At 42.5% G+C, this 26554-nt stretch overlaps 3 protein-coding genes across 3 annotated transcripts in view; 1 reads left to right on the top strand and 2 right to left on the bottom strand.

Moving 5' to 3' along the window:
* LOC123758913 (corticotropin-releasing factor receptor 2) overlaps positions 1-26554 on the top strand; it is a 174038-nt gene that overhangs the window by 10242 nt on the left and 137242 nt on the right. The window lies entirely within an intron of this gene.
* Positions 5372-6052, bottom strand: LOC138370233 (uncharacterized). Its single transcript, XM_069334233.1, has 2 exons — positions 6023-6052; positions 5372-5776 (listed from the first exon to the last, which is right to left on the bottom strand). Exons 1-2 carry the CDS (start codon positions 6050-6052, stop codon positions 5372-5374), a joined length of 435 nt encoding a protein of 144 aa, XP_069190334.1.
* On the bottom strand, positions 7477-26497 carry LOC123758914 (uncharacterized). The gene is made up of 11 exons (XM_069334232.1): positions 26466-26497; positions 16661-17112; positions 15046-15222; positions 14348-14688; positions 12765-12890; positions 12478-12643; positions 10355-10596; positions 9857-10041; positions 9240-9470; positions 8412-8607; positions 7477-7778 (listed from the first exon to the last, which is right to left on the bottom strand). Exons 2-11 carry the CDS (start codon positions 17080-17082, stop codon positions 7477-7479), a joined length of 2388 nt encoding a protein of 795 aa, XP_069190333.1. The 5' UTR covers positions 17083-17112; positions 26466-26497.

Genomic DNA, 26554 nt, shown 5'->3' with positions numbered 1-26554 from the left:
CGAGGAACGGACCTCTTTACCTAAAGCAGTATATTTTCTAGCCCACAAGCTAGTCACAACTAGGACCTGCCACTTTAACGACCGAAGCAATAATCTTTCCAGTTAGTACCTGTTAGTCCCTCTTTCATGCCACAGAGCAAACATGCTTTCTTAGTCTTATGTGTCACATTAACAAATGATGCCTCAATGCACGTACCAAACATACTGTTCTACCTCGTCAAGTTGCTGGAGTTGATGATAAAGGCACTTATGGTTATGGTTATTGCACCCAGTTGGCGGTTCCTGGTTTCGCTCATCGTTTATGGGTAATAAGGACTCGGGGGCTTAGAAACCTTATTATAGCTGGTATTCGCCAGAGTTTTGATGGTACGACAACCCGCAAGTATTCATGGATAGAATTGGTTGATTCACGGTATATACACAAACATATATACATAACACACATATTAACATACACATATTTACGTATTTACATACACAAATTCACACATACACTTAAGGTAGGCCTCAAGATATGGTATACCAATGCCGATGGAGTCACTAACAAAGCAGATGAAATATTTGAAAGGATCAGCAAGAGAGAACGTAAGGTTATAACATTTTAAATATAATTTTACCTTAAGTATAACAACCGGAATGAGCTCACCTGATAATCCAGGTGAAGAGTGGAAGGTGTTGTGTGGTGGAGGCCAAGACCAGGTGACAGCCAGCCAGGTGCTGCTCAATCACCTCCTGCATCGTCACCCCCACCTGCTCCTCCAAGCTGTCCACGACCTCGCCCCTCAGAACACCCAGGTGTTCCATCAAGCTTCTCCCTTCCTTCTGGACACCAACTTGCTTCGCCAAGCCTCTCGATTCCTCTAAGTGATTTGGTAATTGTGCAGAGTCAACACTAAGCCACATGAAGACTAGGCGCATCATCAGTGAGGAAATCATCACGCTCGCTGCGAATACAACATTGTCTCTAAGGGCGCTAGTTTCTGTAAATGCTGTTAGTATGAAGGCTTTTTTGGTTTCATTAATACACTTATTGTTATTTTTAATATGTAACAGTGGACTTGAATTCTCTTAGAAGAATATGCAAATTTTCATGGTACCTAAGGTAAAAAGAGGTTTAGAATTCAGGCTTATTTTTTTTAATTTTTTTGATATATATATATATATATATATATATATATATATATATATATATATATATACCTGGTTGATGGGGTTCTGGGAGTTCTTCTACTCCCCAAGCCCGGCCAGAGGCCAGGCTTGACTTGTGAGAGTTTGGTCCACTAGGCTATTGCTTGGAGCGGCCCGCAGGCCCACAGCCCGGTTGGTCAGGCACTCCTTGGAGGAATAAATCTAGTTTCCTCTTGAAGATATATATATATATATATATATATATATATATATATATATATATATATATATATATATATATATATATATATATATATATATATATATATATATATATTATATATATGTCGTACCTAGTAGCCAGAACGCCCTTCTCAGCCTACTATGCAAGGCCCGATTTGCCTAATAAGCCAGGTTTTACAGAATTAATATATTTTCTCTAATTTTTTTCTTATGAAATGATAAAGCTACCCATTTCATTATGTATGAGGTCAATTTTTTTTTATTGGAGTTAAAATTAACGTAGATATATGACCGAACCTAACCAACCCTACCTAACCTAACCTAACCTATCTTTATAGGTTAGGTTCGGTTAGGTAGCCGAAAAAGGTAGGTTAGGTTAGGTTAGGTAGTCGAAAAAATATTAATTCATGAAATCTTGGCTTATTAAGCAAATCGGGCCTTGCATAGTAGGCTGAGAAGTGCGTTCTGGCTACTAGGTACGACATATATATATATATATATATATATATATATATATATATATATATATATATATATATATATATATATATATATATATATATATCTCAAAGGCTTGATATACCTATGAGTAAGTATCCATTTATGAAGGAAAGGCAACAACAAAATTAAAATCAGAGCACTTTTATGTATTAATATAATTTTCAAAGAGTAAACTATAGACAGATAACACAAGTGTAATATACCAAGTTGGATAACAAGCCGAATTTTCCTGAAATAATATATTTTTCAAATACATTTTCTTATGAAATGACAATGGTTTGCATTATATATTATTTTAATTTGAGTTAAAACAACGTAGAAATTCAATCAAACCCAACCTAAAATAGCTCGGTAATTCACGTTCTTAATATAATATGGTAATATTAATTGGAATAAACCAATTTGGAAAGCTACGTATTTGAAAATAACGAAAATCACTCTGCTTGTTAGGTAAATCGTTTCCTGCCCAAATGGTAAAGATCCATTGGTATGGTTTAGGGGACAAGATCCAGGGTAAAATTCTAGGTTATTAAATTCTATTTTATAAAAAAAAATACAAAATTACAAGGGGAATTCAAACTATGTATAAGCATCCATCCATATCGTTCTGTTTTAAACAATTCTAGGATTCATTATCAATGTCATTTGTATTCCTCATGAAACTGCCAGCTAAGAACTGTCTTCTACATCAGCTTATCTGAAGCCTCACCCTAGATACTCATTTATTGTACGAGTTTTTGCTTCCATTTGGGATAACCTTTATTTGTGTTACTAACGGCATGAAGCCTGAGCCAACTGTTGGTTTCATTGAACACGTATTTACATGTTCAGCGAACATGTTGCAAATGCGAGTCAATATTAGGCATGAATGATCGTTGATGGAGTAATGTTGTTGAGAGTGGCACAACCAGCATGAGGCTATTGATGGGTAAACATCTTGTGTTACGAGTGCTAACTTCTCATTGTCCATGACGTTTGGCCAAGTTGCGGGGGGGGGGGTGTCTTGAGGCCAAGTCGGGGGTGTCTTGAGGACATTGGCCACCAACATCCCTCCACCAACCAGAAAGGATCAGTTTCAGATGAATCTTTTGTTTACAAAAATATAATACTGGGATTTATACATCGACATTTATTAAATACTTCTCATTGTTTACAAAGTCTCTGGGCAAAACACTTTTACAGAAGCCCAATGTAAATTCACCTCGTTAAAAACACACGTATTGATTGTCATTACTGAAGTTGATAATGTGATCTCAGGTTCCTCGGGAGTAAACGGGCAGTTGAAATTGTAAATAACCAAACCCTTTGTTAGTGATTTACGATCACGAACGGGAAATATGGGCACAAGACGAGTGAATTTGTGACGACCGTTCAAGGAATTTCGGGCCTTTAGGGTTTGAGTTTACAAGGTGAAGCCCAGGTCATAAACATTTGCTTAATGTGTACATTTGTACTGTTAGGGGTGGGAGAGCAGAGGTCGGTATTGCTTATGGTGATTCAATATTAGTGTGTGTGTGTCCTGTGCCTCGGCTGCTCAGCGGGGCGAGACGCCAGACAATAAAGCAAGTCTAAGCACCTGTTTAGGTGTGTGAGTAGTCGTCTGTATCAACTTAAATCGCACAGCTGTGTTTATTAAATAGAAAATGCTAAAGGTATGCTGCTTTTCGATCCTTCATTTGGTGCTGTTGATGCAATACATTCTTGCCTAAAAGAGTTTTGCAGTTCACAAGGTGAAGCTCTTGGATCCTGACTTTTCCAACTATTTCCCTTATACTGGTTGCGCTCTGGTCGACGGTCTGGTGTGGAGGCGCAAAGCCAGGGTAGGTTGATATGGAGAAGCTGTTACCCAAGCAGCAGGTTGTTAAAATACCACTACTCGTAACAACCATCCAGGGGTTGATAGGCCTTATGCCTAACACCAGAACAAGCTAACGCACCAACAAGCGCTCTTGACTCGCCACTCCGTAACAAATTGCAACTGTTTTGGCTTTATCGAGAAACGTGTGCGAGCCCAAACATCTCGCCTAACCCATCGAGGCAGATGCACACGAAACGTCAAAATTGTTGTATTTATAGTTTACTAATACGTCACATTCGTTATCGGACTGGCCGATTACGTTAAAAATGCGACGTATTTGGTGAGAGGGAGGGATTGGTTCAGCTCAGCAGAGTTTCCAACAACGCTCCAATCTTCCCCCTACCCCCCCTCCCTCCCTCCCCCCTCTAGATATGATGGCCCATTCAGAACTCTGAAATTAAAAAGTAAAGATTAGAATATAAGGTAAAGAATAATAATCATTGGAATATAAGGTAAAGAATATTATTGATTGGAATATAAGGTAAATAATAGTAGTGAATGGAATATAAGGTAAATAATAGTAGTGATTTGAATATAAGGTAAAGTGTAGTAGTGATTGGAATATAAGGTAAATAATAGTAGTGATTTGAATATAAGGTAAAGTGTAGTAGTGATTGGAATATAAGGTAAAGAATAGTAGTGATTGGAATATAAGGTAAAGAATAGTAGTGATTGGAATATAAGGTAAAGAATAGTAGTGATTGGAATATAAGGTAAAGAATAGTAATATGAATTTAAGGTAAATAATCATGATTAGAATATAAAGTATAGTAATGATTGGAATATATGGTAAAGAATGTATTTGTGAACTATTGCGAAAGTAAATGGTTTATTTTGAAGATAAATGGTTTAGTTTATGAAAGATATTGACACCTATGAGGAAGCCTGCGCGTAAATTAACATGTTTATTGCCCGTCACTCTAGTCTAAATTATTCTTGAAAATCATCCTTAATAACCTTTTGCTTATATATCCATCCAGCGTAAATTCTCTTGTAAATTGTAAAATGAAGTGCTGAAGTCACCAGCTAACTTCTGATTGCAGATTTCCAAGCTTGAAGAATCTTTAATGAGTTATTAAACTCATTGTAACGTCGTCAGAACTAATCAGTTGGTCAGGATTGGTTTTGTCCTTCATTTGTTGGATGTAAGACACTAGAGGGTGAATCAACGTATTTTACAACTCAACCCTAACCTAACCTAGCCAAACTTAAACCATCCTAACCTATCCCTTCCGCGGCTAGCACAGCCTAGCCTAAGAATTATATACACGGTTTTGACACAGAAAACGTGGAGAATATAACAGGAATTTTTGCCATCCTTTAAAAATATATATATTAAGGCCTTACAAAATTCCCCCCACAGTCTTTCATGCGCTATTTACAAACATGGAATGCTTAAAAACTTGACAACTTATAATGCGCAAAACAAAGACGCAATGACGCCTTTAAAAACGTTGATTTACTGACGAAGTAGTTATTTGAATTTGTACGTACCAAAATATGTTGTAAAGTACTTACCGGTAGCTAGGCTTAGACTTGATTTAGATTGTTTCTAGGGTTAGGTTTTGTAGGCCTAGGTTGGTTTGGTTGTATTTTTAAAAATATCAATATGAGACGTATTAGCAGGGAGGATCAGCCTACTCACTCTCGCGCCCCGAGGGCGGGTGTGGTCACCAGCGCTGAGCTCCCAGCACTGATGGCTCCGTGGCGCGACCCTTGCTGGTGTGACCCCGCTCTGGGGTGGGCGGCCCTGAGGTGACCCCGCTCTGGGGTGGGCGGCCCTGGAGTGGGCGGCTCAGGGGTGGGCGGCCCTGACGTAGGCGGCCCTGACGTGGGCGGCTCTGGGGTGGACGGCCCTGGATTGGGCGGCCATGGGGTGGGCAGCCCTGGGGTGGGCGGCCCTGGAGTGGGCGGCCCTGGGGTGAGCGGCCCTGGAGTGGGCGGTCCTTGGGTGAGCGGTCCTTGGGTGAGCGGCCCTGGAGTGGGCGGTCCTGGCGTGGGCGGCCCTGGCGTGGGCGGCCCTGGCGTGGGCGGCCCTGGGGAGCACTGCCCTGAGGTTCTTAATCCTTAACCCTTCTTTAGAATTATGCAACCAATAGTGATAATCAAAATAGTACCCATTGATAAGACTTTACTCAGCAAATCAATACATAATTTTACTAGTGAAGGATCAGACGGTTTAATTAGCGAAAATATCAATAAGTTTCTAGTTGTGTACCAACGTGTAATAATATGAGGGATGATATGTGGATGAGTGCAGAGGTACGCAGTGCCCGCTTGGACACCACGCACCTGCAGGACAGATGGAAGTGGAGGTGACATGTTCACAACGTTGCTGATCCTTTGGGAAATCCGCAAGGAAAACAAGAATGACATAGCAGGGACCCAAAGTTTAAATCACTTGTAAGAAAAAATATTCTCATTGAATTGGAATGAAGTAAAGAAAGCAGAATTCATGCTTGAAATGATATGACAGCATCCAAGAACTTGTGAAACAACTGCATCACTCGATTTAAAATTTTGAGAGGCGCGGCCCAGGAGCTAAAGCGCATTCTGTGAAAATACAGCTGCTTAAGTACACCATTATCGGAATTAGGGAATATAGAAATAAAGGATTCATAAATTATGCCAATTTATTAGTACTAGAGGTGTTCCTTGCATAATACAATATATTTATGCACAAGCATACAGTACCCTGGTCAGGTCTAAGCTATTGTAGCACGATAATGTAAAGTGTAATCATCACACACGAGAAACAAATGTTGGAATGGAATTAACTTCACGGATGATGGACCAAGATGCGTGACCTTGAACTCAGGATGGAGGCAACAGCCCTGTCAGGTGGAACACTCGTGTCGAGCTGCTGTGTGGCGCCAGGCACGGAGATCGAGTCGTGAAGGACGGGGGTCGTCGAGGTGCTGTGAGGCGCCAGGCACAACACTGGGCCGCCTACTGCGGGTTCCGTAGTCGTGTGTGGCAGTGGACGAGCATCTCCACCAGCAAGGACGGGAGAGCAATGGTGCAGCCTAGTAGCCAGAGGTAGAAGGCGCCCTGGAGGTGATCCATCCCCAACACCACCTGCTTGTCTTCTGTCTGGGAAAATGTACATATTTGTGTTTGTGTAACTATATATTTACATATATGACAAATATATAGTGGTATTCCTCCACACACGTCGCAGACAAGACACTACATAGTTTTTAAAATGTTTGTGTAAAATGTCTCTTTAGTGGACATAATTCAAGAGCAAGTCGATATCTGTTTGAGAATACTTCTCTAATAATGTTATTTTTTATCTTTGATTTATGCCATATTCAATCCTCGCGCTTTTTATTCCCTCCTTACCTTCGTGCTCCTTATTCGTACCTTACCTGCATGTAAGGGGTTGGCTTCAGTCCTCGTGCTTCTGTGACTCGTTTGCTCTGGGCCTGATAGAGTTCCTTCAGCCAGTAGTCAATGAGACCTGCTTCAATAAACCTCTGCTTCATCCTCCTGACCAGATTGATAATTGGGACTCCTTTCCTGTGAAGCACATCATCTCAGGCCTGTATGTATGTGCGTGGTATGTGTGTGTATGTGTGTGTGTGTGTGTGTGTGTGTGTGTGTATGTGCGTGGTATGTGTGTGTGTGTGTGTGTGTGTATGTATGTGCGTGGTATGTGTGTGTATGTATGTTTTATGCACTATTTAACACATTTTACAAGAGCCTACAATCCCATCACATAACAATTTATTTACAAGAGCTACTTAAGACAACTTGCCTGAAGGGGTAGGGTAGGCTACCTTAGACACCTTGCCTGAAGGGGTAGGGTAGGCTACCGTAGACACCTTGCCTGAAGGGGTAGGGTAGGCTACCGTAGACACCTTGCCTGAAGGGGTAGGGTAGGCTACCTTAGACACCTTGCCTGAAGGGGTAGGGTAGGCTACCTTAGACACCTTGCCTGAAGGGGTAGGGTAGGCTACCTTAGACACCTTGCCTGAAGGGGTAGGGTAGGCTACCTTAGACACCTTGCCTGAAGGGGTAGGGTAGGCTACCTTAGATACCTTGCCTGAAGGGTAGGGTAGGCTACCTTAGACACCTTGCCTGAAGGGGTAGGGTAGGCTACCTTAGATACCTTGCCTGAAGGGGTAGGGTAGGCTACCTTAGACACCTTGCCTGAAGGGGTAGGGTAGGCTACCTTAGATACCTTGCCTGAAGGGGTAGGGTAGGCTACCTAAGACAACTTGCCTGAAGGGGTAGGGTAGGCTACCTTAGACACCTTGCCTGAAGGGGTAGGGTAGGCTACCTTAGATACCTTGCCTGAAGGGGTAGGGTAGGCTACCTTAGATACCTTGCCTGAAGGGGTAGGGTAGGCTACCTTAGACACCTTGCCTGAAGGGGTAGGGTAGGCTACCTTAGATACCTTGCCTGAAGGGGTAGGGTAGGCTACCTAAGACAACTTGCCTGAAGGGGTAGGGTAGGCTACCTTAGACACCTTGCCTGAAGGGGTAGGGTAGGCTACCTTAGATACCTTGCCTGAAGGGGTAGGGTAGGCTACCTTAGATACCTTGCCTGAAGGGGTAGGGTAGGCTACCTTAGACACCTTGCCTGAAGGGGTAGGGTAGGCTACCTTAGATACCTTGCCTGAAGGGGTAGGGTAGGCTACCTTAGATACCTTGCCTGAAGGGGTAGGGTAGGCTACCTAAGACAACTTGCCTGAAGCCCCAAGCGTTCCCACCGAAGATGTTATACTCTGTGGTGCTGAAGTAGAGAGGGGTGTTGCCGTACTTGTCCACGTAGAGCGGGGCAATGTCACACAAGATGTCCGTCTTGAAGGCTATGTAGGCGAAGCGGCCGGCTAGCACCCGCTTCGTTGCTTCTTCTCTGTCACTAAAAATCTGAAATATATTACATTAATAAATAGTTTAAGTATATCAAAAGACATTTACGACCGAAATTTTAACTTGAAAAGTATATAGGCAAGAAAAATTCTCATTTTGTTTTAAAAAGTAGACCAAAGAGAGTAGTCTACATGTCCAGAGTATACAATGGTTTCCCATAGTCGGGGAGAGAAAGCTTGTTTTGCTTATAAAGACCCACAAGGCCAACTCCTGATATACCCCCACAATAGTTGCCTAACTCCTAGGTGAGCAGAGGCACCAGGTGAAACTTGACCAACCGCCTCTTTCTCGCTCGGATTCACTGCCATAGCCCACCGTCAGTGACACAATATCTTAAGAACAACAAGCCAAGACCTCTGTCATTAACTCGAGGATTAAGATTTAATATTGACATGGTTCGTGGGGAACCATCATCATCCCACTATCATTCCTTTATTAGGTACATTAATGATTTTTTGTCCTAAGATCCCTACTGATCATAACTAATCTTTTCCGCATTCAAATGCCACAATTTTGACATTGTCAAGTCGAACAATCTGGTAGCTATTATTCAGTACACTTTGGGTTTTTTTCAGCACAAAATGCATATATACAAGATGTGTACACACGGGTTTAACTAAAACACTCGCCTCATAATTCTGGTGTATTTTGATGAGGACCGGATCGGTACTTTGGTTGAAATAGAGGAATGTTGTTCCCTTCATGAGTCGAGCTCCCCAGGACCAGCCCTTCTGGTTGAGAATGTCTGCCAGGGTGTTGATGGGCTTGTTCTTGCTCTGGACGGAGAGGTGGGCGACGAGGGAGGAGCGGTAGGCGGTGGCCAGCACCAGGCAGCCTACCAGCCACCAACCAACCAACATCTGAACCGGACGATATTGCGTCAACCAGATTATAACCTAAACTGATACTTGAGTGCGTGGTTATAAATAGGAATATATTTTCAGATTACATTAACATAGGTACGTTACTCATTTAACAGCTAAAGAAATATAGAATATATACACCGAAGCATTAAATAAGTAAGTATACGTAGCGAAATACACTGTCTGCAGAACAAAGCTACAGTATGGGTATTGCCAGACATTCTTGAAAAAGTACACCCATCTAATTACTGGACACATCCAGCGGTGTTTAACCTGGTTTGTCAATGGCATCATAAAACTTTTTGCTCTACCCTGTGGTCTGGCTATACGCAAGGTAGATCAGTATCTACTTTGCTCTACCCCTGTGGTAGACCCGTATCTACCTTTCCGTTGATGGTGGCGGGCGGGCCGGTGGGCTCGTTCTCCAGTAGGACGCCCCAGATGTAGAAGACCCGTGAGAGGAGGTCTGGGCCCCGCCTCCCTAACACCCACGCCCACGCCTTCTGCAGCACCCACAGACACACGCCCGTGGCGAAGGTGAACACCACCGTCATCACCCACACTGGTCCTGGAGAGAAGCGAGGAGCTCTGAAATGCATCCATATTTGTACCCCCAGAAGACGTTATGGGAAACAAACATGTCGGTAATATTGACTTGGGATTAGTGTGAATTCACCCCTAGGCTAGTTTAGGTAAGGGTGGGTGTAGGTTAGGTAGGATAGCGTTAGTGTAAGTTAGGTTCGGATAGGGTATCTTTAGGGTTAGGGTAGGGTAGGTGTAGACTGGGGTACGAAAGTGGGTTGGCGAAGGCTCATATTTATGTACAAAGTCTATTTCAGGATTTGCAAGTCTCGTCGGACATTGTATCTGAACCAAGCTACCTGAGAAAGGCCTCGTTACAGCCAAGGAACGAGGCAAGGGACTGGGCTGGAGCGACATTATTATCAGCGGGTCGTAGACGTAAGTCTTGGAGAAGTCTATGACCTCCATCCTGGAGTCTGAAGGTGTGAGGTCCATGGAGAAGTCTGCCATCTGGTGCTGGAGAGTGCCTACGATCCCCGACCAGTTGCCGCCACTCGTAGGAGTCCCCCATAAACCATCCCACGGCTCTCTCATCTCGTACCTGTTGGCCAAGTGCTCGCTAGTATTATCAAATCGTGAATGTTTAATCTCTTAGGGTTCCGCACCTCGCATCTCTCGGTTAATTGCTCGTAAATATTCACAGGAGGTGAATGCTTAATTCTCCCCGTGCGGTCTTGTGGGAGGCTTCTGCGATGCTGGCAGGGATTAGTTCTTAAATATAAATATATCTAATTGCTTCATACCCTTATCAGACTGATATATATATATATATATATATATATATATATATATATATATATATATATATATATATATACCCAAGAGGTGTACTCCACGTACTGGTGTATACACTAAGAGTATATACACTTCAGTTTAGTAGTGAAGATAGTCTTGGACTATCTTCAGGACTAAAGTATACTTACTGATTGGTCATCTATTGAGGTGACCTTAACAACCCTCCGGAGCTTGATAAGCCCAAAATCGAACAAAACCGTACACATTGTATCGTTTAATACGGTAATATTTAGAGTTATAACTTTCCTCTTGTAATTCCGTTGATTAGCGGACTGACAATAGCATTCTTTTGCACTCGGGGCCTATAGCCAGTATAATATTGGAGCTCCATAAAACTTTCCTAATGTCTATGACGGCAGCTTTGCGTTACGGGCTCTAGATTTAAAGAATACATGATAGAAATTAGTGTTAGCAATCCATTTTCAGAATTCATATTCAGAGTTGAGTTTTAGAATTCATATTCAGAGTTGAGTTTTAGAATTCATATTCAGAGTTGAGTTTTAGAATTCATATTCAGAATATATATTTGAATATATATATTTTACAAGAACATCTGCATAAAATATGATAGAAAACATATACCATATAGGGTATTAGCTCACTATGTGAACCTTGTGTCGTAAAATGGTTTAGATTTGTTGAGATTGTTGTAAAGTTATTGCGGTTTTAAGGGTGTAATTCTGTAATTAGTTTCAATTCATTAGTTTGCTGTATGTGTACGCTGCTCTGGTTAGATCGAAGGGGGACGTCAAGCGTATCCCCTTAGGGAACACTCGGTCAAGCGTATTCCCTTAGGGAACACTCAGTCAAGCGTATCCCCTTAGGGAACACTCAGTCAAGCCTATCCCCTTAGGGAACACTCACTCAAGCGTATCCTCTTAGGGAACACTCAGGCAAGCCTATCCCCTTAGGGAACACTCAGTCAAGCGTATCCCCTTAGGGAACACTCAGTCAAGTGTATTCCCTTAGGGAACACTCAGTCAAGCGTATCCTCTTAGGGAACACTCAGTCAAGTGTATCCCCTTAGGGAACACTCAGTCAAGCGTATCCCCTTAGGGAACACTCAGGCAAGCCTATCCCCTTAGGGAACACTCAGTCAAGCGTATCCCCTTAGGGAACATTATAGAGATCAAGTAAATTAGGGATGACTCGTTGGGGAAAATACATAAAGAAAATGGAGAAATAGCCGAAAAAGACTTAGTATACTAATACTTAGTAACACTAAGACTAATATGATTAGTATAGAGATGGAACAAGGGTGTGTTGTGTGAGCTTGCACACGACAAAGTGCTCTGTTGTGGGATATAATTGTCAGACTTTTTATCAAGCAAAAGTTAGGAGTCCTGTCCACAAACACAAATTTACACTGCATGAAAAGCTTCTTTTTTTCCTGCACTAAATGTCCTTTTTGTGCATCAAAATAATTTTGTTCTGCATTAAAATACATTTTCCTGAATTAAAAGCCTTTTTTTCTCTATTAAAAGCCTTTTTTCTCTATTAAAAAAATCCTTTTTCTGCATTAAATTAAAACTGTATTCTTGGATTTTGATTTTTTTTTTTTTCAAAATCCAAGAATACAGTTTTACATAACATGGACAAAACTAAGAGAGGCAAGAATTAAACAGACGTGAAGTTGAAGCGACGAGCCATGATGTCAAGCATTCGGACATCAACGGAGTCTTCAGGCTGGACGAGATCGTTGGGGTCGTTGGTGACCTTCCTGTACTCCACCAGCGGGAAGTAGCTCAGCGCCACCACCTTGAAGGTGTGTCCCATCATGTTGTTCAGAGTCTCTGGAAATATTAAGATGTAGACCCTTAAGGCAGCTTCGGAGTGTGTGTGGGTTTTAGGTTCGCTGTTCGTGCTGTGTTTCATGCGAACGGTGACGTAAATATTTGCATGTAACTGACTAACCTGGAAAGAGGTTTCCTGGACGCAGGAGCTGGATGCCCGCCTGCCCGTGGTCGCAGTAGAGGCACCGGCGGTACGATCTCACACGCCCCCTCCCTCCTCCAGCTGCTGCTGCTGCTGGGACTCCGTCTGCAGAGACACTGAACTTTGTTCCAAGTTGCTTTATGTAAAGCAAATAGGGATGACATCTCTGAGGCTCTGCCATCTCTCAAGTCATTAATGTAAACAAGGGAATGGGTGACTGACTATGTCCCTGTGTTGGTCTAGTCTTCTAATGAATGAATTGCTTTTACGAGCATTATCGTTGTTGATATTTTCGCTTCATTCATCGTTATCCTAATTATCTTCATTATTACCATGCTTAGCTTCTCCTGGATCCCTTCTTCAACCCATCCTGTCAACTAATAGGTTGCATGTTGTACATTTTGGTAACTAACGTCACAAATGCAACCTATTATGAAGAGTAACGGCTCGCAAGGATCTACGATTTCTCCGCATCTAACTCCATAGGTTAGGTGGGTTCTTTGGGTTCATACGTTTGTGGGGTAGGTTAAGAGGCTGGATTTTTTACGTTGTGGCACATGAAGAGGACATGCAGCCCCCGCACGCTGTGTTGCCTCACAGTTCAGGAAAGACCTGGGTTATGACCCTACAACACAAAACTATTAAGAAAAGTAACCGTTCATAGATATCTACGTTTTCTATGCATTGGACTCGTAAGGTTAAGGTGAGTTGTTTGTGTTCGTACCTTGCTGATTAGGCGAGACGGTTCGATTTTTTACGGAGTGGCAGATCAAGTGGACGGGCTGTTTAACAAGCGTGTCTGTCTTGGAGGCTGTGTAGCTGAGCACTGATGAGGGGAGAGGGTTAGGCCAGTACGACTATATAGCACTTGGAAAGGATATGAGGACAGGATAGAAGCTGGGATAGGAGGATGGGGGGTGAAGGAACGGTGCCCAAGCACTTTGATTATCAGGGATCGAACGCCGACCCTGCAGGAAGCAAGGCCGTCCCTCTGCCGATCAATCCAAGTGGATGGACAACTACCATGGGGAAGGTATCTGGGGTTTTGTTGGAGCGTGTACATGTAATTGATCACCAATCAAAACATTACCAACTTGTGGTCCGAGATAATGTACTGTCATATTAAGTTAAATCAGGCAGGTAATATATATATATATATATATACCTCCCCCCCCCGCCCAGAAGTAAACATTCCTTGGTGATTGGAATTGCCTCTTAAAATTTTACTACGTGTTGTACTTAATTTCGTTCGTCGTCTCATACTGTGCAATACGCTATATTAAGGGTATAACTTAATTGGTCAAAATGGCAGCACTTCCTATGAATTTATCCAGATGGTGTAGAGGTGAGAATACAAAACTAGTCCCTGGTTGGGATATGGTTAGAAAGGGTGTTTGAGTACTCCTCCCGGGATTTCTAATGATAGGTCTATATGAAAGGATTAAAGGGTAACTTCCCAAGTAATTTTCAGTGCCTTAGAGTCAAGGATTAACGTTAGTTTTAAGTAGTAGTGAATTATTGATGTGTTCAGCTTGAAGGTGAAACTCAGGTGTTGAAGTTACCTTCCTTAAGATTTCTCATGAGCGAAATGTTAACTGGAGAGCCCTGATGATGGTCGCTTCTGTTGATGGAGATATAGAGTGTGTGGATGGTGTTGCGGAGGCTGGCGTGATGGAGAAGAGCTGCCATCCCTGTCCTGCTGGAGTGATGGAGAGGAGCTGCCATCCCTGGCCTGCTGGAGTGATGGAGAGGAGCTGCCATCCCTGGCCTGCTGGAGTGATGGAGAGGAGCTGCCATCCCTGGCCTGCTGGAGTGATGGAGAGGAGCTGCCATCCCTGGCCTGCCGTCCACCACCACCACCATGGTCTGAGGACGAAGCCACAACCCAGCAGCATCCAGCAAGCTGGAACAACAGTTTACACTTATGGAATCTTTACATGTAATAGTAGTCTGAATGTTGATATTTATTTGGGAACTTTAGATGTCTAGATTTCCCAAATAAATCTAGATACTGTTAATTAAAATGTTTCTGTACAGACTCGTATGAGAATAATTTTGGTTGTTGACAATATTGAAGAAAATATGTATTCTTGAATGGTATTTGTTCACTCAGTTCTACATGATAACGCGGAGAGGCAAGAAGAAACGGCATCAAGCCGCATGATTAGACTTGCCACGCATGATTAGATCGCCCTGCATGATTAGACTTGCCCCGCACGGAAGAGTGGCTGTGCTCCTTAGCGAGAACAGACAGCAGTACCTGAGTGCAAGGTCCGTGTTTGGTTCATCCAGCAGGAGGATGAGAGCTTGGCAGGTGAGCTTAGAGCCCGACCACAGCCTCTGCAGGAGGGGGTCTGATGCCGTCTGGCCCTGGGAGAAGAGCGTCTCTGTCGCCACCACCACCAGGCTCCCTTTCCCGCCTCCGTCAGCTAGTCGCCTGCGGGAGGGAGGCCAAGAACACCCTCACTTTACGCCTTGGTCTTGGAAACCAGCGGCCAGATCTCGAAGCAGTTACGCAAGTACTTACGAACGTGTACATCTTTCCTCAATCTTTGACGACTTTGTTTACATTTATTAAACAGTTTACAAGCATGAAAACTCCCCAATCAACTGTTGTTATTGTTATAAATAGCCTCCTTGTGCTTCGAACCTCATTAGCTGTTTAATAATTGTAAACAAAGCCGCCAAAGATTGAGAAAAGATGTAAAGGTTTACAAGTACTTGCGTAGCTGCTTTGTGAGAACCAGAAGCATCTATACACAACATTTTTGGTGACACTGTATGAAAGTTTTCAATATGTGTTTTCTTACCATGCAATGAGCGCGTGATTATTCTCAGTGCTCGAACTCTGAACAGAAAATAAACGCTTTGCTTCTATCGACATGTTTTTCATATATTTCAGTAATTAGTCATGCATCTTCTATTGGGCAATTTTAAAATTACAACAAACATAAATAAAGTAATAGGTATAGTAAGCAGGCGATGAGTCACAATAACGTGGCTGAAGTATGTTGACCAGACCACACACTAGAAGTTGAAGGGACGACGACGTTTTGGTTCGTCCTGGACCATTCTCAAGTCGATTGTGACATTCACAATCGACTTGAGAATTGTCCAGGACGGACCGAAACGTCGTCGTCCCTTCAACTTACAGTGTATAGTAAGCATATTATAAATAATTATAATTTGGTAGTCTTTATCCATGACTTTTTTATTTAGGTCTACAAAATGCTGAAGAAATTGAAGGGGAAGATAGCTGCAGTGATCCCCCATCTTCATGTACTGACAGGGGATGACATTGCTCTAGATAACTGGCATCTAACCCGTTCAGAACGCGTTGTGTATATGTACTAGCGTTACCCACCTAGTTGTGCTTCCCTAGCTGCGTTTGTGGGGGTTCGAGATTCAGCTCCTGGGACTCGGCTCTTATCGTACATCTTTTCGTAAAGCCTTAGCCAGTTGAGTTTATACTTACGAATCTGTGTGTTAAGTTAGGCTCGACTGTCTTTCTCCATCACCAAGCAACACACAAACAAAATAAGTTATGCAATAACACATGATAAACCAAAATTGGAGAGAAATCTTTAAATAAAAAAAATCATGTCATTATATCTTGAGGTATACTGACATTCGAGACAATATCGTGAGGTATACTAACATACGAGACAAATATCGTGAGGTATACTAACATACGAGATACGAGACACCTTATTCGATTGTTTATACTCGATCAGCCATTATATTATTATTATTATGATAGCAAGAATGATAATTATTATATCGATTATCACAATACTGATAAAGGCACGTTATGTATACCGGTATTTCTTAACTAAATTTCCTAGATACTTGCAAAGGTACAGTAATTAGCTCACCTGATAATCCAGGTGAAGAGTGGAAGGTGTTGTGTGGTGGAGGCCAAGACCAGGTGACACCCAGCCAGGTGCTGCTCAGTCACCTCCTGCATCGTCACCCCCACCTGCTCCTCCAAGCTGTCCACGACCTCGCCCCTCAGAACGCCCAGGTGTTCCTCCAAGTCATCCAGGTTCTTCAAGTCATTCGTATGTTCGGCTTTGCCGTCAAATAACATCTTCAGGCTATCCATTTCCTTCAAGCCGCTTGTCAACTCCAAGATAGCCATTTGCTCCTCCAAATTGCTCTGATTTGGGGACAGAATTTCCAGTTCTTGGAAGCTGTCCGCCTGCATTCTTCTCTCTGAGCGTCCAGGGCGCGCATACCCCGCAGCCGCGGTCACCACCGACAGCCATAAGGTGTGTGGCAGCCATCGCTGCACCATGGCTTGAACTGTGGACACTGCCGTGGGTGTCTGTGGATGACATCGTCTCTTATATTCACCTTTTTTATCAATACTCTGAAAGGTATCTAGGGTTTTCTTGGAGCGTGTACATGTAATTGATCACCAATCAAAACATCAACATTTGCACGATAAGCTCCTGGAGCAAGGTCCAGGAGGTAAGATCCTGGTTCAAGGTCTAACTCAAGGTCCATGCCCAATATCTAAGCCCAAGTCTAATATCCAAGCCTATGGTCCAAGTCCAAGCTCTAAGGCCAAGGTCTATATCAAGTCCAGCAACAAGTCTCAGATCATTCTTGTACAAAATGTCAATATTTAAACAAGCTGAATGTAGTGTTTATTTCATACATTAAATACCTACCTCTCTCTCTCTCTCTCTGGAACCTGTACACTAGTTGGTTGAGGGGCGGGACCAAAGAGCCGAGACTCAACCTCCGCCGCAAGCACAACTAAGTGAGTACAACTAGGTGAGTGCAGCTTATTAAGTCCCTGAATAAAATAGAGAAGCTTTTACTCCAATAAATATGAATAATTGTATAATCATTTGTATTGATTGTCGTCATTAAAGTTCATGACCAGGACTAAGATTTCTCTGGACAATTGATTGTTTTGCTTTGTTGACAACGATCTTCAAGATGGAGTGTAAACAATGGCAGGGAATTGGTGCTGAGAGAAGTTTATTGGAGGTAAACCTCCAATTATATATTGGTAAACACGCTCCCAAACTACTTACGTTTCTTAACACCACACACACACACACACACACACACACACACACACACACACACACACACACACACACACACACACACACACACACACACACACACAAACACACTGGGACAGGAGTCATTGCTGTAAACAACCGATTGCTGGAAAGGCGGGATCCAAGAGTCAATGCTTGATCCTGCAAGCACAAATAGGTGAGTACACACACACACACACACAAATGTAGATATGATAGAGCCCAGTAGGCTCAGAAATTTGTACACCAGTTGATTGACAGTTGAGAGGCGGGACCAAAGAGCCAAAGCTCAACCCCCGCAAGCACAAATAGGTGAGTACACACACACACACACACACACAATCACACACACACTTCCACAATCACATGTTCCAAAACTCCTCTCCTCTCTTCATAGCACTGTGGTTCACCCACCCTTCCACAGGAACCACTACACTATGGCTCACCTCTGTAATAAACTAGACTAGCCATAACTATTTTAAAATAGCCTAGTAAATTTGGGTACAGGAATTTGCATATTATCAGTTCTGAAGTTAATTAAAAGCAGCATTTAGGTGAAATGTGGCAGATCCATTGAGCATCTTGCATGTGCAACTGTGAATTTACAAAAAATAACAAGGGCAATCTGTGTGCAAATTTGACGAAGTTATAATATTACTAAATTGGATTTGGGAATAATGATGTCCGACGATCTAACGTTTAGGGAGCATAGCCAAGCAAATATCGCGTCAGCCAGAAAAATGATCGGATGGATTACGAGAACTTTCAAATCCAGGGATCCCATCACAATGGTTGTACTCTTCAAGTCACTTGTGCTGTCCCGTCTCGAGTACTGCTCAGTACTCACTTCCCCCTTCAGAGCAGGAGAGATTGCTGAAATAGAGGGAATACAGAGAACATATACGGCACGCATAGACGAGATAAAACACCTAAATTATTGGGATCGTCTCAAAGCTCTCCAAATGTACTCTCTAGAAAGGAGACGAGAGAGATACCAAATAATATACACCTGGAAAATACTGGAGGGTCAGGTCCCAAATCTACACAGTAAAATAACAACGTACTGGAGTGAACGATATGGAAGAAAATGCAAGATTGAACCTGTGAAGAGCAGAGGTGTCATAGGCACAATCAGAGAGCACTGTATAAACATCAGGGGTCCGCGGTTGTTCAACGTCCTCCCAGCGAGCATAAGAAATATTGCCGGAACAACCGTGGACATCTTCAAGAGAAAACTGGACGGTTTTCTAAGAGAAGTTCCGGATCAGCCGGGCTGTGGTGGGTACGTGGCCCTGCGGGCCGCTCCAAGCAACAGCCTGGTGGACCAAACTCTCACAAGTCGAGCCTGGCCTCGGGCCGGGCTTGGGGAGTAGAAGAACTCCCAGAACCCCATCAACCAGGTATCAACCAGGTATCACTTAAAACAGTTATACTTTATGTATAATTCTTAGAATGTTAATTCTCATACTGTATTCAGCAATGGATAATAGGATACGCAAATCTAGCTAGGCCTATTCCAACTTATTTAGCGGTGATATGAGTAGACAAAGACTGTAATGTAATCTAGAGCTAGTCGTGTGTATGTTAATGTTAAAGATTCGCTACCTGGAACAAAGGTCCAAGTAGCACTTGGGAGCCGGTCGGCCGAGCGGACAGCACACTGGACTTGTGATCATGTGGTCCTGGGTTCGATCCCAGGCGCGGGCGAGAAACAATGGGCAGAGTTTCTTTCACCCCATGCCCCTGTTACCTAGCAGTAAAATAGGTACCTGGGTGTTAGTCAGCTGTCACGGGCTGCTTCCTGGGGGTGGAGGCCTGGTCGAGGACCGGGCCGCGGGAACACTAAAGCCCCGAAATCATCTCAAGATAACCTCAAGATAAGATAGCACGGGCTATGGTGAGCCCGTATAGTTGTGTGTAATTTGCATAGTCGTTTCTAAGGAGTTCATGTTTGTGTTATTATTGTAAATGTAATTGATGTGGCCAGCTGAGGTAGGAACAGTTTGCTTGCAAGTGAGAAGTCGGGGAAGTAGGGGGGTGGGGCAAGGGGGGTTGCAATGTTTGCAATTGTCAGTTAAAGGGACTTGATGAGTATTACGGGCTATTCATCTCCGTTCCACCTCGTGTGTGGCTTAATCTCTATTAATCAATCAATCGATCGAATGACGAGCACTCGCTGTCAATAACTATTATTTGGGAGGATGTTCTGTGGTAGCATTATTGCTTATGCGTGTAGGCGACTGCTGCTAGCTTGTAAAATTAACTGTTATGTTAAAGAGACAAGCTGTAAATGACAGCAACTGGAGGACAGGAGCTACACCAACCCCCTTCCTTGCACGTAGCACGGGCTATGGTGAGCCCGTAGTGGACTTACCTGGCACAGGAGCGGGGCTGAAACTCTGCCCTCCACTGGGGTTCATATGAACCCCAGTGGAGGGCAGAGTTTCAGCCCCGCTCCTGTGCCAGGTAAGTCCACTACGGGCTCACCATAGCCCGTGCTACTTGGAACCTTTTGTTCCAAGTAGCTGAATCAAATACAACAACAACGGCAGGTCTCTAGCTGGAACAAACAGATTTGACACTCGTCTATGTGGAGCTTAATTAGATCAAGTGCTTAAGGGTGTGATCAGTGATTTACTTAATAATATCTTTTGAGTTTTTGTTTAGTGTTGCCATAGTTCCATACATTTAACCCAGGCCATTTAATTGTTGGCGATAAGGTGTAACTGTAGACTCTATTATCTGCGTCTTTTTCTACCCAATCGATCCTGGAGATTGAATCTGGTTTTTCTTTGGCATTGTTTGAGTTACCCAATGAAAATCTCCCTTATAATTCTTATAATTATAGCATTATTGCGTTTTCCTTAAAGTGTAATTATATTGTTAAGTTTACATGGTAGTTTGAACATTCTAGTGCCTCTCTTAATTGTCCCTTAGATAACTTGTCATTAATGATTAATGTATTTATTGTTCAGGCTATAGGCTAGATTGAGGGTCGGGTCCTAAAGGAGACATTGTTATAAATAAATAAATAAATAAATGTTTATTCAGGTAAGGTACATACATACAAGAGATTTTACAAAAATTGATCGATTTATAGATAGAGCTAGAACATACAATGCCTAAAGCCACTATTACGCAAAGCGTTACGGGCAGTTCCTGTTAAGTTAACAGAAACTGACATATATTTGCCATAGCATTATGGAGATTGCCATAATAATTTCCCGCGCAGGAACCACAACACTGTGGTTCATCATGGGGGGAATTCACCATTTAACTGTTTCAATATCGTGTGATATTTGTCGTCGACATTGTGATATCATGAACAAGAATATCAAAGTGTGGGATCATAGGCTACGTTTTCTATAATGCTGATGTACACAAGCCAGATTTTGATAGTTAACTATGATAATATTAAGTCGTAGCTCCAGATGAAAGGAATATAATTTTGCTATGAAGTTATATAAAATGTACATTGGAACATGATACAGTAGGTGCAGCAATTGTATATTATATGAATCCTCCAATTACGCACAGCGTTTGAGTCATAATAATAATAATACACTACCAGAATGTAGATCAAAGTAGATTTATTATACAGTAGATTTATTACAGTAGATGAAACAGGTGGTACATTTTCCGGTGGTAGTTTCAGACTATGTGTGTGTACTTATTATTTGTATTTACTATTTATGTCTGCAGAATCGAGTTATTAGCTCTTGGACCCCGCCTTTCTACCCGATATATTTTTCCTCTATATCTTCTACATATATATCTCTCTAACACACATTCCCAGGAAGCAGCCCGTAGCAGCTGACCAACTCCCAGGTACCTATTTACTGCTAGGTGAACAAACGCATCACGGTGAAAGAAACTCCGACCAGGCCGGAAATCAAACCCGGTCCCTTAGGACTACTACTCCCGAGCGCTGTCTACTCAGCCGCGAGGCCCTTGTGTGTGTCTGTCAGGAAGCTCTTTACATTGTATACTCAAAAAAAATTCAAATTCAAATTCAAATGCTTATTTAGGTAAAGTACAGACATACAAGAGGTGATACAAATATTGATGAATTTATAGAAATTTTTATTTTTAATTTATATAAAATTTAATTTAATTAATTATTTATAATTATTATTTAATTTAATTAATTTATAATCTATAATTAATTTTATAGAAATTAATAGAATTAGTAATTTAATAATTTAATAGAAATAGAAATATGTAAATTTATAAAATTTATACTGACTGAAAGCCTCTTGACATACCGTAGGCATTGTTGATGAATGGTTCCTTCTACTTTGCCAGCAACGCTCTATACACCAGCTCTGTCTAGAAATCCAACATTCTTTTTTGTAACTCATTTTGTATGTATGTACTTTTACCTAAATAAACATTATTATTATATTATGAGGTGAGTGATCCAGGTCTGGTGTACTCTAAGCCGGCACTGATATCGTAGCTTACAGCGTACATCACTAGTGCTGCTGATGCTGCTGATGACAGTAGCATCAGTACGCTCTCTAGGACACAGCTAAACCACTGTACCAACACCAGAGGATAACGGCTCTCCCGTGTCCTCCCAACAAGCAAGATATATTGCCGGTACAGTGGACGTCTTGAATAAACACCTGCCGAGCTGTTGTGGATATGTGGGCCTGCGGGTCGCTACACACAACAGCCTTTTTAGACCAAGTTATTAACCAAGCTGTACAGGAGACCAGGCTTGGGGAGTAGTACTCCCATCACCCTCTCCAGGTATGCAGATAAGTACAGCATCCTCTCTCTTATCTAAACAAGGAGAAACCTCTACCGATGTCTCAAACTTAAACACTCGTTGGAATTGTGAATCAAACTTCATAAAGGTCTAATTGTCTTGAGTTTGTTATATCGAGGCGCTTTGGGGGATTACTCTGGCCCACATGACATACAGAAGTAGTAAATGTCTTCACGACTCTGCTTCAGTGACTTCCTGATTTGCCTGGTGATAGGACGTGTTGTGACAGTAGCGTCCCTGGCGTGGGGCGTCAGTCACGTCATGGTTATAAAGTAATAGTTGTGTCATGGTAGGTGCAGACAGACTTATGCAGTTGTGACACGTTGGTAACATTCCACAAAGTCAGTCTATGCTACCCACCTCCCATATTCTCGCCCATGCTCGACCGGGGAGCCGGTCGGCCGAGCGGACAGTACGCTGGACTTGTGATCCTGTGGTCCTGGGTTCGATCCCAGGCGCCGGCGAGAAGCAATGGGCAGAGTTTCTTCCAATATGCCCCTGTTACCTAGCAGTAAAATAGGTACCTGGGTGTTAGTCGGCTGTCACGGGCTGCTACCTGGGGGTGGAGGCCTGGTCGAGGACCGGGCCGCGGGGACACTAAAAAGCCCCGAAATCATCTCAAGATAACCTCAAGATGATGCTACCCACCTCCCATATTCTCGCCCATGCTACCCACCTCCCATATTCTCGCCCATGCTACCCACCTCCCATATTCTCGCCCATGCTACCCACCTCCCATATTCTCGCCCATGCTACCCACCTCCCATATTCTCGCCCATGCTACCCACCTCCCATAATCTCGCCCATGCTACCCACCTCCCATATTCTCGCCCATGCTTCCCACCTCCCGTGCACTGTTGCGTTGATCGCCATAACTGAAGAGGGAAATCTTCCCTAAATAGTACGCTGAAGAGCTGCCATTTTAGCTGGATAAATTGTCGAAATTTCCGCTTGACCTTGAGTGACCTCGGTCCAAAATAAGCTACTCTGAGCCACCAATCACGCCTCCTGGAGCCCCAACAGTGAGTTTGGGAACAGTCTATCAAGCCACTTCCACACCTGAACCTCCAGAGTGACAAACATGAAATCGACAAATAAACATCGAGTTTATTTGTCACACACACACAACAAACACTTTGTGTTTGTTGTGTGTGTGTGTCTAACACTTGGCGCGTCTGTTAAAATGTTTGTTTGGTGCATTTGTCTCCAACTTTACAAATTACAAAACAAACACCAACGATAAATTGTTGCTGTAACGCACAGCTGCTCTTTAGATCGAAGTGCAGTCTTTTGTTATTGAGGGCTGGCCGAGTGAGCTGTTGTGTAAGGCGGGTAGAGGAGACTGTTGTGGAGCTGGCTACTAATACTTGCTAGCTGGCTAGTATTAGCTACTGTGGTGGTCTTAATAACCCTATAGAGATTATTGATAACCCCCTCTAGAGGGTGCTAGAACCAAGCGTATTGGCGTTTGCATTTCCTTTGGGCAATTTCAGTATCGTGGAGACAGGAGGGACTTGCTGCATGGGTAACAGCTTCTCCTTATCGACTTACTCAGGCTTTGCGCCCTGGAGAGGAAACTTCGGCCTCAACAACCATAGCGCACCTCTATAGTCTCCCAGGACTGCACGATGCCTACCGTATAGAAGTTCGTAGGCCTCAAATCCAACATTAACCCGAAATCAATTACCAGTTATTAGACGTGGGATCATTTAATTGTTTCAAGCGTAGGGTTGACATACGAGTTTGACATAAATAGAAACTGTCTCATGTGACGAGAGGCCTTCTGCAGTTCCTTTACTCTTATGTTCAAACCGTTGCGTCCTGTCAAATTTAAACCAAACCACCTTGCTGGTAACCGCCATTAACGTATTCACGCGACTGTTTGAATTTAGTACATTGGTTCCTGAAATGCTGCCATTGTGGAACGCTTTTGTAATAATACTGTAAGGTTTTCTGTTTTGGAATGTTATGTATTAAAGATTATAATTATCTTGGTTATACCTAACCTAACTAACCCGTTTAAGTTAGGTTAGATTGGCTGGTTAGGTTTTGTTTGGCTTGGTTACTCTGGTTTGTGTTGGTTGTGTTAACTTAGGATAAGTTTGCTTAGGTCAGATCATTTGTATTATTTCCCCGAGATCCTAAATCTTATCATAAATTCCAAATGACTCATTATTCAAAGACGCCAGCAGGTGTATATGGTGTATATAGTGGCAGATGTGGGAAGGGTTCAAGCAAATTGCATTTCTGTGTCAGACATGAATATTGAGGACGTTCAAATGTCTATAATTTCCTGGTATGACGAGTTTATATTAGTCCCTCCAGTTGTCTTACCACAAGCCTAATATAAACGGTGTCCAGTATCTATGTCACTTTTGTTTTCTTCCAATATATATCACTTGTCAATTTGTAAGCTAGATGTTACAGTGTGGTAAAAATGTAAGTTTGATTTAGACCGCTGAAGACCAGGACCCCGGATTCACGAAGCATTTACGCAAACACTTACGAACCTGTCCATCTTTTCTCAATCTTTGGCGGCTTTGTTAACAATTATTAAACAGTTAATGAGCTCCGAAGCACCAGGAGGCTGTTTATAACAATAACAACAGTTGATTGTGAAGTTTTCATGCTTGTATACCGTTTAATAAAGTTTAACCAAAGCCGTCAAAGATTCAGGAAAGATGTACACGTTCGTAAGTACTTGCGTAACTGCTCCGTGAATCAGGGTACTGTTTATTTGAGGTATTATTGCAAAGATGTGTACAAGTTGTCACGATTGAAAGTTCACATTCCTAAAGTTATGCAACGGACTAGTGGTGGAAACAAAAGATACGTTTCAAGTATTAAAAGATGTAAAAGTATTAATTATCTAGCGGAATAGGTACCCGGCATTGCCCGGGGTCTATAGACATTCCCCCCCCCCCCCCCCCGTCCTTGACTACCTGGCTAGTAAAACGCAGCCACCTAGACCTCACGAATGGACTGACTCTCTAGAGGCTAGAGAGTCAGCCCGTTCGTGAGGCTGCGTTTAAACTCTAGAGAAGACGTCTAAACTCTGCGTAGACGTGTACTGAAGCACGCTACTAAGAGTTAAAAGTGACTTCTAAACGTACACAAATTTTGACATCATATCATTATTTTAGAAGATGGCTCGTCTGGTTTTGTGGATTTTGGCTGCACAGTTCGTTGGCTGATGCACGCGTTGGGTCTTGAGTCGCTGCGTCTGCATTGTTGAGCATTGGATAATAAATGTAATGCAATCTCTTAAGTGAAACATAAAACTCTTTTGATGATGCCTTCTATAGGCAATAAGCCTATGTTTATAAGAAACACGGCTTCACTGATAAGAAATAGGTCTCCACTGATAAGAAATATGCCTTCACTAATAAGAAATAGACCTTTAGTAATAAGAAATTGGTCTTCAATTATAAGAAATATTCGTTCAGTGATAAGAAATATTCCTTCAGTGATAAGAAATATTCCTTCAGTGATAAGAAATATTCCTTCAGTGATAAGAAATATTCCTTCAGTGATAAGAAATATTCCTTCAGTGATAAGAAATATTCCTTCAGTGATAAGAAATATTCCTTCAGTGATAAGAAATATTCCTTCAGTGATAAGAAATATTCCTTCAGTGATAAGAATACTTGTACACTACAAGATTCAGAAGTAAGCCAGTTTGTTTAATAAATTCTGCTCAACGACAAAATTTAAAATTAATATAATTTGTTAAAATTCTTAACAAATAAGAAACTAGATGTGAGGGGACCAAGTCATTCTACTGACCTTCAGGTGATCTTTTAAGACAAAATGGAGTGGATGGGAGTGTGGGATTTGAGTACTCACCAGCAGCAGTGTGTGTAGGTGTGGCCTACACCGCTGTCCACTCAGGACTGGCGCCTCACTATACGCTCACCTCCACACTGGTGTGGCTG

Source organism: Procambarus clarkii, chromosome 31 (assembly GCF_040958095.1).
Source record: "Procambarus clarkii isolate CNS0578487 chromosome 31, FALCON_Pclarkii_2.0, whole genome shotgun sequence".
NCBI classification, from domain to species: Eukaryota; Metazoa; Arthropoda; class Malacostraca; order Decapoda; family Cambaridae; genus Procambarus; species Procambarus clarkii.
This window is presented reverse-complemented; position numbering and strand designations above follow the sequence as displayed.

Coding starts and splice junctions, on each gene's coding strand:
- LOC138370233 (XM_069334233.1), bottom strand. CDS start 6,052: ATGTCACCTCCACTTCCATCTGTCCTGCAG. Junction 5,777..6,022: donor CACTTCCATCTGTCCTGCAG/GTGCGTGGTGTC, acceptor ACCTCAGGGCAG/TGCTCCCCAGGGCCGCCCAC.
- LOC123758914 (XM_069334232.1), bottom strand. CDS start 17,082: ATGGTGCAGCGATGGCTGCCACACACCTTATGGCTGTCGGTGGTGACC. Junction 12,644..12,764: donor TCCAGGAAACCTCTTTCCAG/GTTAGTCAGTTA, acceptor TAATATTTCCAG/AGACTCTGAACAACATGATG. Junction 7,779..8,411: donor CTTCAGGCAAGTTGTCTTAG/GTAGCCTACCCT, acceptor CCTACCCTTCAG/GCAAGGTATCTAAGGTAGCC.